This window comes from Eubalaena glacialis, chromosome 18 (assembly GCF_028564815.1).
Source record: "Eubalaena glacialis isolate mEubGla1 chromosome 18, mEubGla1.1.hap2.+ XY, whole genome shotgun sequence".
NCBI lineage: Eukaryota > Metazoa > Chordata > Mammalia > Artiodactyla > Balaenidae > Eubalaena > Eubalaena glacialis.
The window spans coordinates 64,584,880-64,597,507 of NC_083733.1; the positions used below are offsets into that span (position 1 = coordinate 64,584,880).

At 42.5% G+C, this 12,628-nt stretch overlaps 2 protein-coding genes across 7 annotated transcripts in view; both read left to right on the forward strand.

Annotated features, from left to right (window-relative positions):
- Window positions 1-12,194, forward strand: part of LOC133078651 (zinc finger protein 615-like) — a 68,251-nt gene extending 56,057 nt beyond the window's left edge. For 2 of the 5 annotated variants that reach the window (XM_061173783.1, XM_061173784.1), the window contains exons 3-5: window positions 2,748-2,874; window positions 4,718-4,810; window positions 9,728-12,194. In XM_061173783.1, coding sequence (XP_061029766.1) covers window positions 2,748-2,874; window positions 4,718-4,810; window positions 9,728-11,088 — 1,581 coding nt within the window. In that variant the 3' untranslated portion in view covers window positions 11,089-12,194. Of the gene's footprint in view, window positions 1-1,033; window positions 1,223-2,747; window positions 3,104-4,717; window positions 4,811-9,727 lie in introns of those variants that run through there. The other 3 variants (XM_061173785.1, XM_061173787.1, XM_061173786.1) reach the window with 3 other exon arrangements.
- The window catches only part of LOC133078681 (zinc finger protein 350-like), a 30,898-nt gene that overhangs the window by 6,199 nt on the left and 12,071 nt on the right, over window positions 1-12,628 (forward strand). Inside the window, exon 1 of one of the 2 annotated variants that reach the window (XM_061173827.1) lies at window positions 4,761-4,810. The exons of the other annotated variant lie outside the window; for it this stretch is intronic. The gene's annotated coding sequence lies outside the window, so the exon portion shown is untranslated. Of the gene's footprint in view, window positions 1-4,760; window positions 4,811-12,628 lie in introns of those variants that run through there. 2 annotated transcript variants of the gene reach the window in all.

Below are 12,628 nucleotides of genomic sequence, written 5' to 3' on the forward strand. Positions count from 1 at the left end.
TTTCTCTGTAGTAATGTTTAGGCTTTCTGGTCCATTTTGTCTGAGAATACACCAAAGTGTCTGTGGTAACTCTTTCCATGGTTTTTCTTTTTCTAACCTTTTATTCTCCAGCTTTCCATATCATTATGTTTCATACATGTCACCTAGAGTAGCATGTTATTGGGTTTTGTGTAATTAACTAGATTCCTTGTTCTGTTTATACTGAATATAATTCTTAGTATGTTTTATTTTAAAATAGTCATCTAAGTGTACTGTATTTGCCCCACTAGTTCTCTATTCCTTCTTCTCTTTTTTTGCCTTGTTTTGAATGAATTTCTTCTCATTCTGTTTCCCCCTTCCATTAGGATGGAAATTATGTACTTTGAGACAATTGTTAGTTTTTACCATGACACTAGAAATTACATACAGCGTGGAAGCTTTCTTTGTCAAACGTTTACATTGATTAGTACTTTTACACTCTTCTCTGACAGGGGTCTTAAGCATCTCAACTTTATTTACCAGTTTCCAATTTATTTACAATATTGTGTACTTTTAAAAAATGTTACCTTAAACCGCCTAAGGTATTATCATCATTGCTTAATAAGAGAATGCTTCTGGTTTGCCCAGTACATTGGTTTTCAAACTGAAGTGTGTGTACTCACAGGGTGTGTAAAAACGTTTGAGGAGGTTCCTGAGTGCACACGGTTTAAAGGAAAGCAGTGCCCAGCACCTCTCCTCCCATACGGTCCCTTTTGTATAATTGAGCTGCCTGAGATTCTCCTGCTCCTGAGGCCTGCTGCTGGGATGGATCTCGTTTCCCTCCTCCCCTCTGACAGTCACCCCACTTCAACTTCACGGAATAAAGGAATACCCCCACCACAGTCAGAAGCTTAGGCTTTTTGGCCAGAGGAATAAAGTCTTCTGGGGCAGCAGTCTTCTGGGGACACTCAGCAATGCTGTAGGCATTGGGTTAAGGTGAGCGCCCAGAACCAGAGTTAGCATCTGGGCCCAGAGGAAATGTACCCCCAGCTTGAATTTTGTCCTCAACCCACAGGTCCTGACTCTCCAGGAGCAAAAGAATCAGTAGAAGGAGGAAGAAGTTACAGGATTTGGTATCAGCATTACTGGGGACATGCTTGATTAAAGACAGAACAGAATTTAGAGCAGATCCAGAAGACACAGCGACAGAGCCTCCTTGTTGCCAGCTGTTTTCAGAAAACAGAAGAAAATGATTCAGGCCCAGGTGACTTCTGGTTTGTTTTATTCTTTCCTTTGTTCCCGAATGGGTTTGTTAGTTGTCTGAGTCATTCTAGCTAATGATTGCATCTAAGGGTGTCTTGGGGACCCTGGGTGTCTTTGTAGCCTGCTTCTGAAGTGAGGGTGATCCTGGGGACGCCAGAAATTGCAGCCGGTGTCTGAAGCAAGAGCAGTTCTATGGGGACTGTTTTCTCAGGCTTTGCAGTATGTCTGACTCTTGATTTCCATGTTCGAATCCGAATTCTTTCTTTTTAATTAATTAATTTATTTATTTATTTTTGGCTGTGTTGGGTCTTCATCGCTGCACGCGGGCTTTCTCTAGTTGCGGCGAGCGGGGGCTACTCTTCGTTGTGGTGTGCGAGCTTCTCATTGTGGTGGCTTCTCGTTGTGGAGCACGGGCTCTAGGCACACGGGCTTCAGTAGTTGTGGCACGCGGGCTCAGTAGTTGTGGCTCCCAGGCTCTAGAGTGCAGGCTCAGTAGTTGTGGCACACGGGCTTAGCTGCTCCGCAGCATGTGGGATCTTCCCGGACCAGGGCTCGAACCTGTGTCCCCTGCATTGACAGGCGGATTCCTAACCACTGTGCCACCAGGGAAGTCCCCAAATCTGAATTCTTAATCTACTGTTTTCTTTTCTTTTCTTTCTTCTTTTTCCCACACCACATGGCTTGCAGATCTTAGTTCCCTGACCAGGGTTGGAACTGGTACCCCCTGCAGTGGAAGTGTGGAGTCCTAACTACTGGACTGCCAGGGAATTCCTGGCAATTTATTTCCTGGCAAAATAAATATATTGCATTTATTTTTGTTCATTACACAACTGACTTAAGAATATATTTAAAGGCTGAAATCATAACAAAGTACACTTATCAAAAAATAAGTTTCTTCTTCATACACTTTAAACATGCTTATTAAACATTTAGTTTCTTATAATTCTGGCATCTTGAGTCACTTCCCAGAAGATTCTGATTGACTGGCTGTAAAGACACAGTCATCCCGATTCCACTGGCATATACGTTTGTCCCATACATATATATATATATATATATATATATATATATATATATATATATATATATATATATTTACACATACATGTATGTATGTATGAATGTGGTGTTCTAGGTTAACAAGAAGATTTAACTTCTACATATTATAGAAACGTCTATGAGGGACTTCACTGGCAGTCCAGTGGTTAAGACTCTGTGCTTCCACTGTAGGGGGCAAAGGTTCGATCCCTGGTCGGGGAACTAAGATCCCGCAAGCCATGCGACGCGGCCAAAAAAAAAAAAAAAGAAATGGCTAATGATAAATGGATGGATGACTGACTACACAATTACAGTTAGTTGGATCCTAGTATTTTATTAGGCTTTTGCTTCTTCCATGTGTCTTAAAAACAAACAACCCCCTAGATATACAGATCTAGCCTATAAAGTGGAAATGAGAAGACAAACTTTAACATTTCTTCCATATCATCAAAAAGAGATCAGTTCATTAAACACCACTTTTATTACAGGAAACCCTGACATTTGACGATGTGGCCGTGGACTTCACGTGGGAGGAGTGGCAGCTCCTGGCCTCTCCTCAGAAGGACCTGTATCGGGATGTGATGCTGGAGAACTATAGCAACCTACTGTCTGTGGGTGAGGACGGCTCCCCTGGGTCCCTGAGAGGGTCCCCAGTCAGTGGGGTTTCCTTTCTCAGCTTCTGAAAGCTTTGGATTGTCTGTGATGCTCTGAAGCAGTAGATTCTCAGTCCCGTCTCTGGCCCAAGAGAAGTGGGTATATTCTCCTTTCTCTTGAGAGAAACGCCTTTATTTTGTAGCTGTGTATAATGCTGTGATTTATATTAAGAAATATATATATTTGGTCTTCATCCCCAATTCTGGCAGAGCTCCTAAAATCCATGGAATTTCCTAAGTTATAAGAGGGTAAAGGAGAAATGGGTGTCTTTTGTTATTCATATAAGGGACCCTTACCACCGCATCTGAGTTTATGTTAATGAGGTGATTTTTGGAAGGCCATTTGATAACCTAAGATTGGGGGCTGGTTGCCGAGCTCACCACCCATGATTTAGAGGGTTGTAACTTTCAGTCCCACCTCCACCCCACCTCTGGGGAGAAGAAAGGGGCTGGAGATTAAATCATAATCACCAAAGCCCGATGATTTTTTTTTTTTTTTTGACAATTAGAACATAGTTTAATAAGTCCTTGGGCAGAGGAGTTTGATTCTTCTCTGCATACCTGTATATGCATCCTGCAAACAACAATGCTTTAAAAATGATTAACACAATGATTAATGTTTAACCACAAAATGATTAACCACAGCTTGTACCATTTTAACTACAATAATGAATAATTTCCATATCTGCTACAGCATATAAACAGTTTCTACAAAACAATCGGTCATTTATAACTAAAAATTAAGCAGCAACTGTGAGGGTCTCTTGTCACACCCATTTTCTATGCATTTACCATTTTCCAGCTCACTCCCCCATTAGGTCAGTGGTTCTCAACTGGGGCCAATTTGGTTCCCAGGGGACATTTGGCAATATCTGGAAATATTTCAAAGCCTCATGATTTAATCCGTCATGGCTATATAGTGAAGCCTCCATGAAACCCCACAGGCACAGTCTTGGAGAGCTTTCAGATTGGTGGCCACTTGGTGGTGCCAGGGGAGGGGTGCCCCCAGAGAGAGCATGGAAGCTCTGTGGCCTTTCCCACACGCCTTGTACTATATTCTCTTCCATCTGGCTGTTCCTGAGTTGTATCCTTTTATTTTTTTATTGATTTATTTTTAATTTTTTAATTTTTATTTATTGTTTTTATTGGAGTAGAATTGCTTTACAATGTTGTGTTAGTTTCTGCTGTACAATGAAGTGAATCAGCACTATGTATACCTATATCCCCTCCCTCTTGGACCTCCCTCCCCCTCTCCCCCGCCACATCTAGGTCATCGCAGAGCACCGAGCTGAGCTCCCTGTGTATCCTTTTATAATAAACTGGTAACCTAGTAAGTAAACTGTCTTCTTGAGTTCTGTCTGCTGCTCTAGTGAATTAATCGAACCCGAGAAAGGGAGTCATGGGAACCTCTGATCTATTCATGGTTGATCAGAAGCCCAGGAAACAGCCTGAATTTACAGTTGGTGCCAGAAATGCAGGAGCGGAGCCGAAGTCTTATGGGAGTGTACCCCTAACCTGTATTATCTGACCCTATCACCAGGTAGATCGTGTCAGAATTGAATTAAATCGGAGGACACCCCGTCAGTGTCAGCTGGTGTCGCAGAATTCCTTGATGTGTGGAAAACCCACATATCTGGTGTCAGAAGTGAAGTAGAAGTATTGACAAGAGAGGAGACTCACAGAGGGGTGTATTTTTCCTTCAAAATGTGAAAACTGTATTGTCCTCAGAGGTAGGATTCTGCGGTTTTCACGGACCCCACGCCCCATTCACTGGGTCTAAATCTTGTATCATTTTCCATGAATAGGTTTTCAAGCCAGCAAACCAAGTGTACTGTCCAAGTTGGGTCAAGGAGAACCATGGACGATGGAAGATGAAATCCACTGTCAAAGCCGTTCAGGTGAGTGAGAGACCAGCAAGGCGACAGGCCGTGGAAATCCCAGTGCCAAATCTCTTTTTCTTTGTAGGAATTTAGAGAAAAATGTATCCCTTCTAAGGGAAGACTCTATCTTTTCTGGGATTTGTTTCTTCTTTATTTTACCGCCATCTTGATTTTTGTTTGCATAGTTTTCTTTTTCCTAGGATTCTCGTATCTTTTTTTAAAAAATAAATTTATTTATTTATTTATTTTTGGGCTGGACTTGATCTTCATTGCTGCATGCAGGGTTTCTCTAGTTGCGGCGAGCGGGGGCTACTCTTCGTTGCAGTGCATGGGCTTCTCATTTCAGTGGCTTCTCTTGTTGTGGAACACGGGCTCTAGGCGCGTGGGCTTCAGTAGTTGTGGCACGTGGACTCAGTAGTTGTGGTTCGCGGGCTCTAGAGCACAGGCTCAGTAGTTGTGGCACACGGTCTTAGTTGCTCCATGGCATGTGGGATCTTCTCGGACCAGGGCTCGAACCCGTGTCCCCTGCATTGGCAGGCGGATTCTTAACCAGTGCACCACCAGGGAAGTCCCCGGGTTCTCATATCTTTTCCTTCTTCTTCATACACTTCCACCTCCTTTTCTATGAAATTCCACCTTCCAAGGCCTCTCTCCACAGAGAAAACTTTGAATTCCTCACTGTCTTCTGGTTACTACACCTTTCTGCCCCACTGGTAATGTTGATTTCCTTCCTCACATCCACCCCATCTTGGATGCCAAGCCCCAAAATAAACTGGTCTTCACTGTGCCTTGTCCCCGCTCTGAGGTTCTCCTAAGGTTTTGTTTTCCATTTTACTCAATGATCTCCTAACCTTCCAAGTTTTCTTCATTCTAACAAGCTAATAAACTCCTTCAGTTCCCTGGAGAAGACTCCCAAATTGATCTCTCCCCAGTGTGCTCCACCACAGACTTGACTTCTGTATAATTTACTCATCTCAATGGCAGCTCTCCTGAGTTTCCAATAACTGCAAGGACCTAGGATCATCTTCCCTCCCAGGAAACCCTAGAGGTTTAGGTTCTCCCTTACTCCTGTGCATCCTCCATCCTGGCCATTCAGGCATTACCTCACATGTTCCCCACCAGCAGAGCTCTCTTCTGTTAAGGGGTCTGCTGTTCATGATGAATTTTTAACTAGAAATGTTATTTTAACATCCTGTGTTCTCAGTTCCAGCCTCAACCCAATCATAACTCTTGCCTGCTTTGAATTATTAATTCCTTTGTGTATTTACTGATTTTGAACTTTCTTCTCGTTGATTGTAGACCTTACTATTGTCTTCATTTCCCTAAAATTTTCATTTTTCTTCCCACTGGATCCTGATGACATTTAGTCTCTGCTAACCACATTACCTGGCAGTTAAAATTCTTCTTTCCATTATCTCCATGATATGATATCATCTTGCTCAGAAAGAGATAGATTTCCATCTTCTTTCCTAAATTCTCCCCAATGTGTTCCATACATGTGATTGCTTCTTTGATTCATTCCTCTATTTTTCAAAATCTTTTTTCTTTTTTTTTTCATTCCACTGTATTTTCTGATAGCCTAGTTAATGCTGGAAGGTAAGAACAGTGGAAAAAAGTATACAAATGATCACAAGTTTTTAGTCTACGAGAAAGGAGTTAAGGAATTGATAACAATAAACAAATAATATACCTAGGGGGTGAAAAGTGCTGTGATAAAACTTTAGTCAGCATTGTGGAAGAGTAGGTGCTGGAGCTCCTCTTTTAGGCAGATAACACCTCTCAGATAAGGTGCCTCTGAGCCAAGAAATGCGGGAAGTTAGTAGGCTGCCGGGTTAGGAGTTTTCCAAGTAGAGCGGCTAGCAAACTTAAAAGGCCACGCCACGAATGAGTTTAAGAGACATTAAGGAGCCCGTGTGGACAGAGCAGAGTGTGCTTTCAGGAACGTGATGGGAATAAGCCGAAGAGGCAGTAGCAGTGGGGGCGGGCGGGGCAGGGCGGGGGGGATAAGGTTGGTCATGTACTCAATTTCAAGGAATCGAGATTTTACTCCTAATAAGATGAGAAAACACGAGGAGTTCTTGAGTACTGGAATGACATGAAATAATTTACATTTTTCAAGGAATTCCTTTGGCTTCTGTATAGAAAGCAGACCATAGCGGGCAGGGGGCAAGCAGGAAAGCCTTGTAGGAGGCTATTGCAAAAAACATGGTGACAGGGAGAATGGTTGGCTGCAGCATGGGTGGAGGGGTGAGTGTTGGTTGGATTCTGGATATGCTGCTTATAGAGGGCAAATGAGAGTTGACATTTAAATAAATATGGGCCGAGCGGAAAAAAATGGATGAAGGTTGATGGTAAGGTTTTGGGGTCAAAATTACTTTCGGGGACGTAAAGCAGCATGACTACATCATGAGTGCTTGGACTTGGCCCTGTGCTTTAGGAATAAGAAGTCTTGATTTTTTTTAAAAATTGAAGTATGGTTGATTTGTATTAATTTCTTTTTTTAATTAATTAATTTAATTTTTTAATTTTAATTTTTATTTTTGGTTGTGTTGGGTCTTGGTTGCTGTACGCAGGCTTCCTCTATTGTGGCGAGCGCGGGCTGCTCTTCGTTGCGGTGCGCGGGCTTCTCATTGCAGTGGCTTCTCTTGCTGCGGAGCTTGGGCTCTAGGCACGCAGGCTTCAGTAGTTGTGGCTCGCGGGCTCCAGAGCGCAGGCTCAGTAGTTGTGGCGCACGGGCTTAGTTGCTCCGCGGCATGTGGGGTCTTCCCAGACCAGGGCTCAAACCCGTGTCCCCTGCATTAGCAGGCGGATTCTTAACCACTGCGCCACCAGGGAAGTCCCTATCACAGGATATTGAATATAGTTCCCTGTGCTATACGGTAGGACCTTGTGGTTTATCCATTCTATATGTAATAGTTTGCATCTGCTAATCCCAGACTCCCAATCCATCCCTCCCTAAAATCTTGTTTGTTAAGGTGAGTTGAGCAGGTCTATGAGGGATGCAAGTAGGTTCCCTGGGTGAGGAGTGTTCCAAAATAAACCTGGAAAGTTCAAAGGCTTGAAGCAAGAGCGTGTCTGAAGAACTTTCGGAAGCCTGTTTGGATGGAACATAGAGAGCATGACTGGAGACATAGGGTCAGTGGGGTAGAGGCTGTGGGTTGGGGAGCAGGTCACGTAAGGACCTTTCAAGGACACATCAAGACCTTGATTTTTTAACAAATTATTTTTTATTGGAGTATAGTTGATTTACAATGTTGTGTTAGTTTCAGGTGTACAGCAAAGCAATTCAGCTATCTGTCTGTCAATCTATCTATATTCTTTTTCAGATTCTTTTCCTTTATAGGTTATTACAAAATATTGACTATAGTTCCCAGTGCTGTACAGTACGTCCTTGTTGTTTATCTGTTTTATATGTCGTAGTGTGTACGTAGTAACATATACACTCCCAAATTCCTAATTTATCCCTTCCCCCCACCTTTCCCCTTTGGTAACCATAGTTTGTTGTCTATGTCAAGACCTTGATTTTATTCGTAATGAGATGAGAAAAGATTAGGGAGTTTTGAGTAAAGGAGGCTTGATGTGATATAATTGGTGCTGAAAGGTTCCGTTTGGCTAATGTGTAGAACATAGACAGGCACTGGCAGGGGAGGGACAGGAAAGCCAGGTAGGAGGCTACTCCTGTGGTGTGAGAGAGAGTGATTGGCTTCGTGAGGGTGGAAGGAGTGGGTGCCGGTCCCATTCTGGGTGTATCTGTAAAGGAGGGCAGGCAGGATTGATCATTGTGTTGGATATTGTGTGTGAGCGAGAGAAACAAATGCTGAGCAGTTTTGTCGTGGTGAAGTAGAAGAGTGGATTTGGCAGCGACTGTGCTGGAGGTGACAGGTGGAGGAGACCTGGCCTGGGAAACCAGTTCTGTTTTGGAGATTGTAAGTTAGATGTGCTTGGAGTTCTGCGCTGTGTCATTTTCTTCATTCCCCTCATGGAGACCACAACAGTGGATCCATGGGGAGGCCTGTCTCCCTCCAAAATGAGCCCTGGTTTCCTCCACCTCTCTCCCTCTCCATTGCTCCTTCCCGCCAGGTTTCCCAACCTGCAGCTGTTTTCCTTGTGTCTATCTCTGCCCTGTAAAGTGGTTTTACCCACCTACAGTATAGGCTCCGTGAACACGAGGAGTATGTTTGTGAATCCCCAACACTAGCACCGTTCCTGGTACACAGAGGTGATCAGTAAGGATCTGTGGAATGCATGAGTCCATCCCTCCCCAGTTTGGATGAGGTGGCCCTGCAAACTGTGGTCTCCTGCTCACAGGAAATTGCTTGTATTTTACAGTCTCTCCATGTTTTGCAAGGCTAGTATTTAGAAAGTATTCAAATCTATATTTATTCATTTTGAATTATCCAACCCTGTGTTTTACACTAACTACTTTTACCTTTTGGTTGGTTTGTATTGTTTGTTCCAATGTGCAGGGAACATTAAACATGGAATTTTATTTACACTTACATAATAGGAACATCACTAAAAAGACTCCTCGCGTCAAGGTATTTTTTTTTAATTAATTAATTTATTTTGGCTGTGTTGGGTCTTCGTTGCTGCACGTGGGCTTTCTCTAGTTGCAGCTAGCGGGGGCTACTCTTCATTGCAGTGTGAGGGCTCCTTATTGCAGTGTCTTCTCTTGCTGCAGAGCATGGGCTATAGGTGCACAGGCTTCAGCATTTGTGGCCCGTGGGCTCAGTAGTTGTGGCTCGCAGGCTCCAGAGCGCAGGCTTGGTAGTTGTGGTGCATGGGCTTAGCTGCTCCGCGGCATGTGGGATCTTCCCAGACCAGGAATCGAACCTGTGTCCCCTGCATTGGCAGGAGGATTCTTAACCACTGTGCCACCAGGGAAGCCCCACATCAAGGTATTTTTAAGAAATTCATTGTTCTTCTCTTTCCTAGAAATCTGGAAAGTTGATGGTCACCTGCTGGAGCACTTACAAAATGAGAGCATGGAGAAGAGACTAGAACAATGGCATGAACAGAACCCACTGGAATATTTTGTTCATAAGAGCAGAACTCATTTTCTGTTCAGGCAAAACCATGATATGTTTGACTTACATGGAAAAAGTATGAAATCAGATTTAACTTTACTTCCCCAGAGCAGGAGCTATGAAATAAAGAGCCCTGCTGAGTTTACTGGTGATGGGAAGTCCTGTCTCCATGCTGACAGTGAACAATTTCATACTGAAATTAAATTCCCCAAAAGCCAAAAACCCATCAGCTCTAAGTCCCAATTCAACAAGCATCAAAAAACCCCAAAAATAGAGAAGCCTCATGTATGTGGTGAATGTGGGAAAGCTTTCATCAAAAAGTCTTGGCTCACTGATCACCAGATAATTCATACAGGAGAGAAGCCCCATCGATGTAACCTGTGTGGGAAAGCGTTCTCTAGAAAGTTCATGCTCACTGAACATCAGAGAACGCATACAGGAGAGAAACCTTATAAATGCACTGAATGTGGCAAAGCCTTCCTCAAGAAATCACGGCTCAATATACATCAGAAAACCCATACCGGAGAGAAACCGTATATATGCAGTGACTGTGGGAAAGGCTTCATCCAGAAGGGAAATCTCATTGTACATCAGCGAATTCACACAGGCGAGAAACCTTACATATGCAATGAATGTGGAAAAGGCTTCATCCAGAAGACTTGCCTCATTGCACATCAGAGATTTCACACAGGAAAGACTCCTTTTGTGTGCAACGAATGTGGAAAATCCTGTTCCCAGAAGTCAGGTCTCATTAAACATCAAAGAATTCACACAGGAGAGAAACCCTTTGAATGCAGTGAATGTGGGAAAGCCTTCACTACAAAGCAAAAGCTCATTGTGCATCAAAGAACTCATACAGGAGAGAGACCCTATATCTGCAATGAGTGTGGGAAAGCTTTTGCCTACATGTCTTGCCTTGTTAAACATAAGAGAATACACACAAGAGAGAAACGTGGAGATTCAGCCAAAGTGGAAAATCATCCCTCAGAGAGTCACAGCTCCTCACAGACTAGTGATGCTATGCAGGAGAAAACCCCTGTAAATTCAGTGACTATGCAGGTGCCTTCAGTGGCTCCTCAGACATCAGTAAACATAAGTGAACTCCTAGCAAATAGGAATGTAGTCATAGTGGGACAACCTGTGGCCAGATGTGCACCCGCAGGAGATAACAGAGGTTTTGCACAGGAGAGAACCCTTATGAATGCATTGAATGTAGTTGTGCCTTCAGTGGTCAATTACATCTTATTTTATGTCACAGAAAACCAGTAGGAAAAAAAACTCAGAGACATACTATGTGAAAAAGATATAAATTATTGAGCAAAAATTTCTAGCTTATGTGGTGGCTGAAAAAGTATATACTGAGAGAAATTGTATAAATGCTGAGACTGGGAACGCATGGTGTACTCATCCAATTAGATACATGCATTGATACAGAGGCATAATCTGATGTTAACCCAAACACATACACATCAATTGCTCTGTTGTGTCAGTCGAACGAATGAAGGAAGCCTGAGTTCAACTAAGTGGAGAAAATAAGTAGGTGAAGTTTTTAAACATATAATTTGTACGTGGAAGGTTGCTATGAACAAAAAACCACAACAGGGCTAATATTGGATTGGTGAGATACTGAGCGTATATATATCAATTCAGTTTCTGGAAGGCCAAGGTGAAGCATTAATTGAAAACTGGGATGTCTATCTTAAACTCTGAGAAATTTACATTATGCAAATGGACTTAGATTGAGCCAGTTTGATTGAGTCTCAGATTGAGTCATTTTGTTCATTTACTGAGTATTTGTCAAATACTTCCTTTTTACTGGGTCCTGTTCTAGAAGCTGAGGATACAGTGGTGACCAAACCAGAAAAAGCCCATGGTCTCCTGGAGAGAGATTTGAGGTAACTGGATTATCTTTAAGTGGTACCTTTACACACCAGGTAATCTAGTAAGAGGATGTAAATATGTACACAAGGTGAAATAGACATTTTCTTAGTCCCTTCTGGTTACTATAAGAGAATACCATAGCCTGGGTAGCTTATAAAAACAGAAATTCATTTCTCACAGTTCTGGAAGCTACAAAGTCCCAGATTAAGGTGCCAGCAGATTCGGTATCTAATGAGGGTTCCTGGTTCATAGAAGACAGTCATCCCATCCCACTGTATCCTCACATAGGGGAAAGGGCAAAGGAGCTGTCTGGGATGTCTTTTATAAAGGCACTAATCCAGTCATGAGGGCTCCACCCTCTTGAACCAGTCACCTCTCAAAGGCCCCACTTCTTAATACCATCATATTTTGGTTTTTGTTTTTAATATTTTAATTTTATTGGAGTATAGTTGATTTACAATGCTGTGTTAGTTTCAGGTGTACAGCAAAGTGATTCAGTTATACATATACATATATTCATTTTTTTTTAGATTCTTTTCTCCTATAGGTTGTCACAGAATATTGAGTAGAGTTCCCTGGGCTATACAATACGTCCTTGTTGGTTATCTATCTTATTTATAGTACTGTGTGTATGTTCATCCCAAGCTCCTGATTTATCCCTCCCACCCCCCCACATTTCCCCTTTGAATACCATCATATTTTGGATTAGGCCTCCAAATATGAATTTTGGGAGGCATAAACATTCAGTCCATAGCAGATATGGAGTATTGGTTCAAGGGGTTATGATAATTTCTTGTTTAAGTTGTATATTATTTTGAGGGACGGCAAGGGCTACTCTTAACGGATTTAAAGCACTTCAGGATACAAGTTATTTTTTTAATGCCCAAGTCTTATCTATTTTTAATGCCAAGTCTTTAATGCCCCAGTA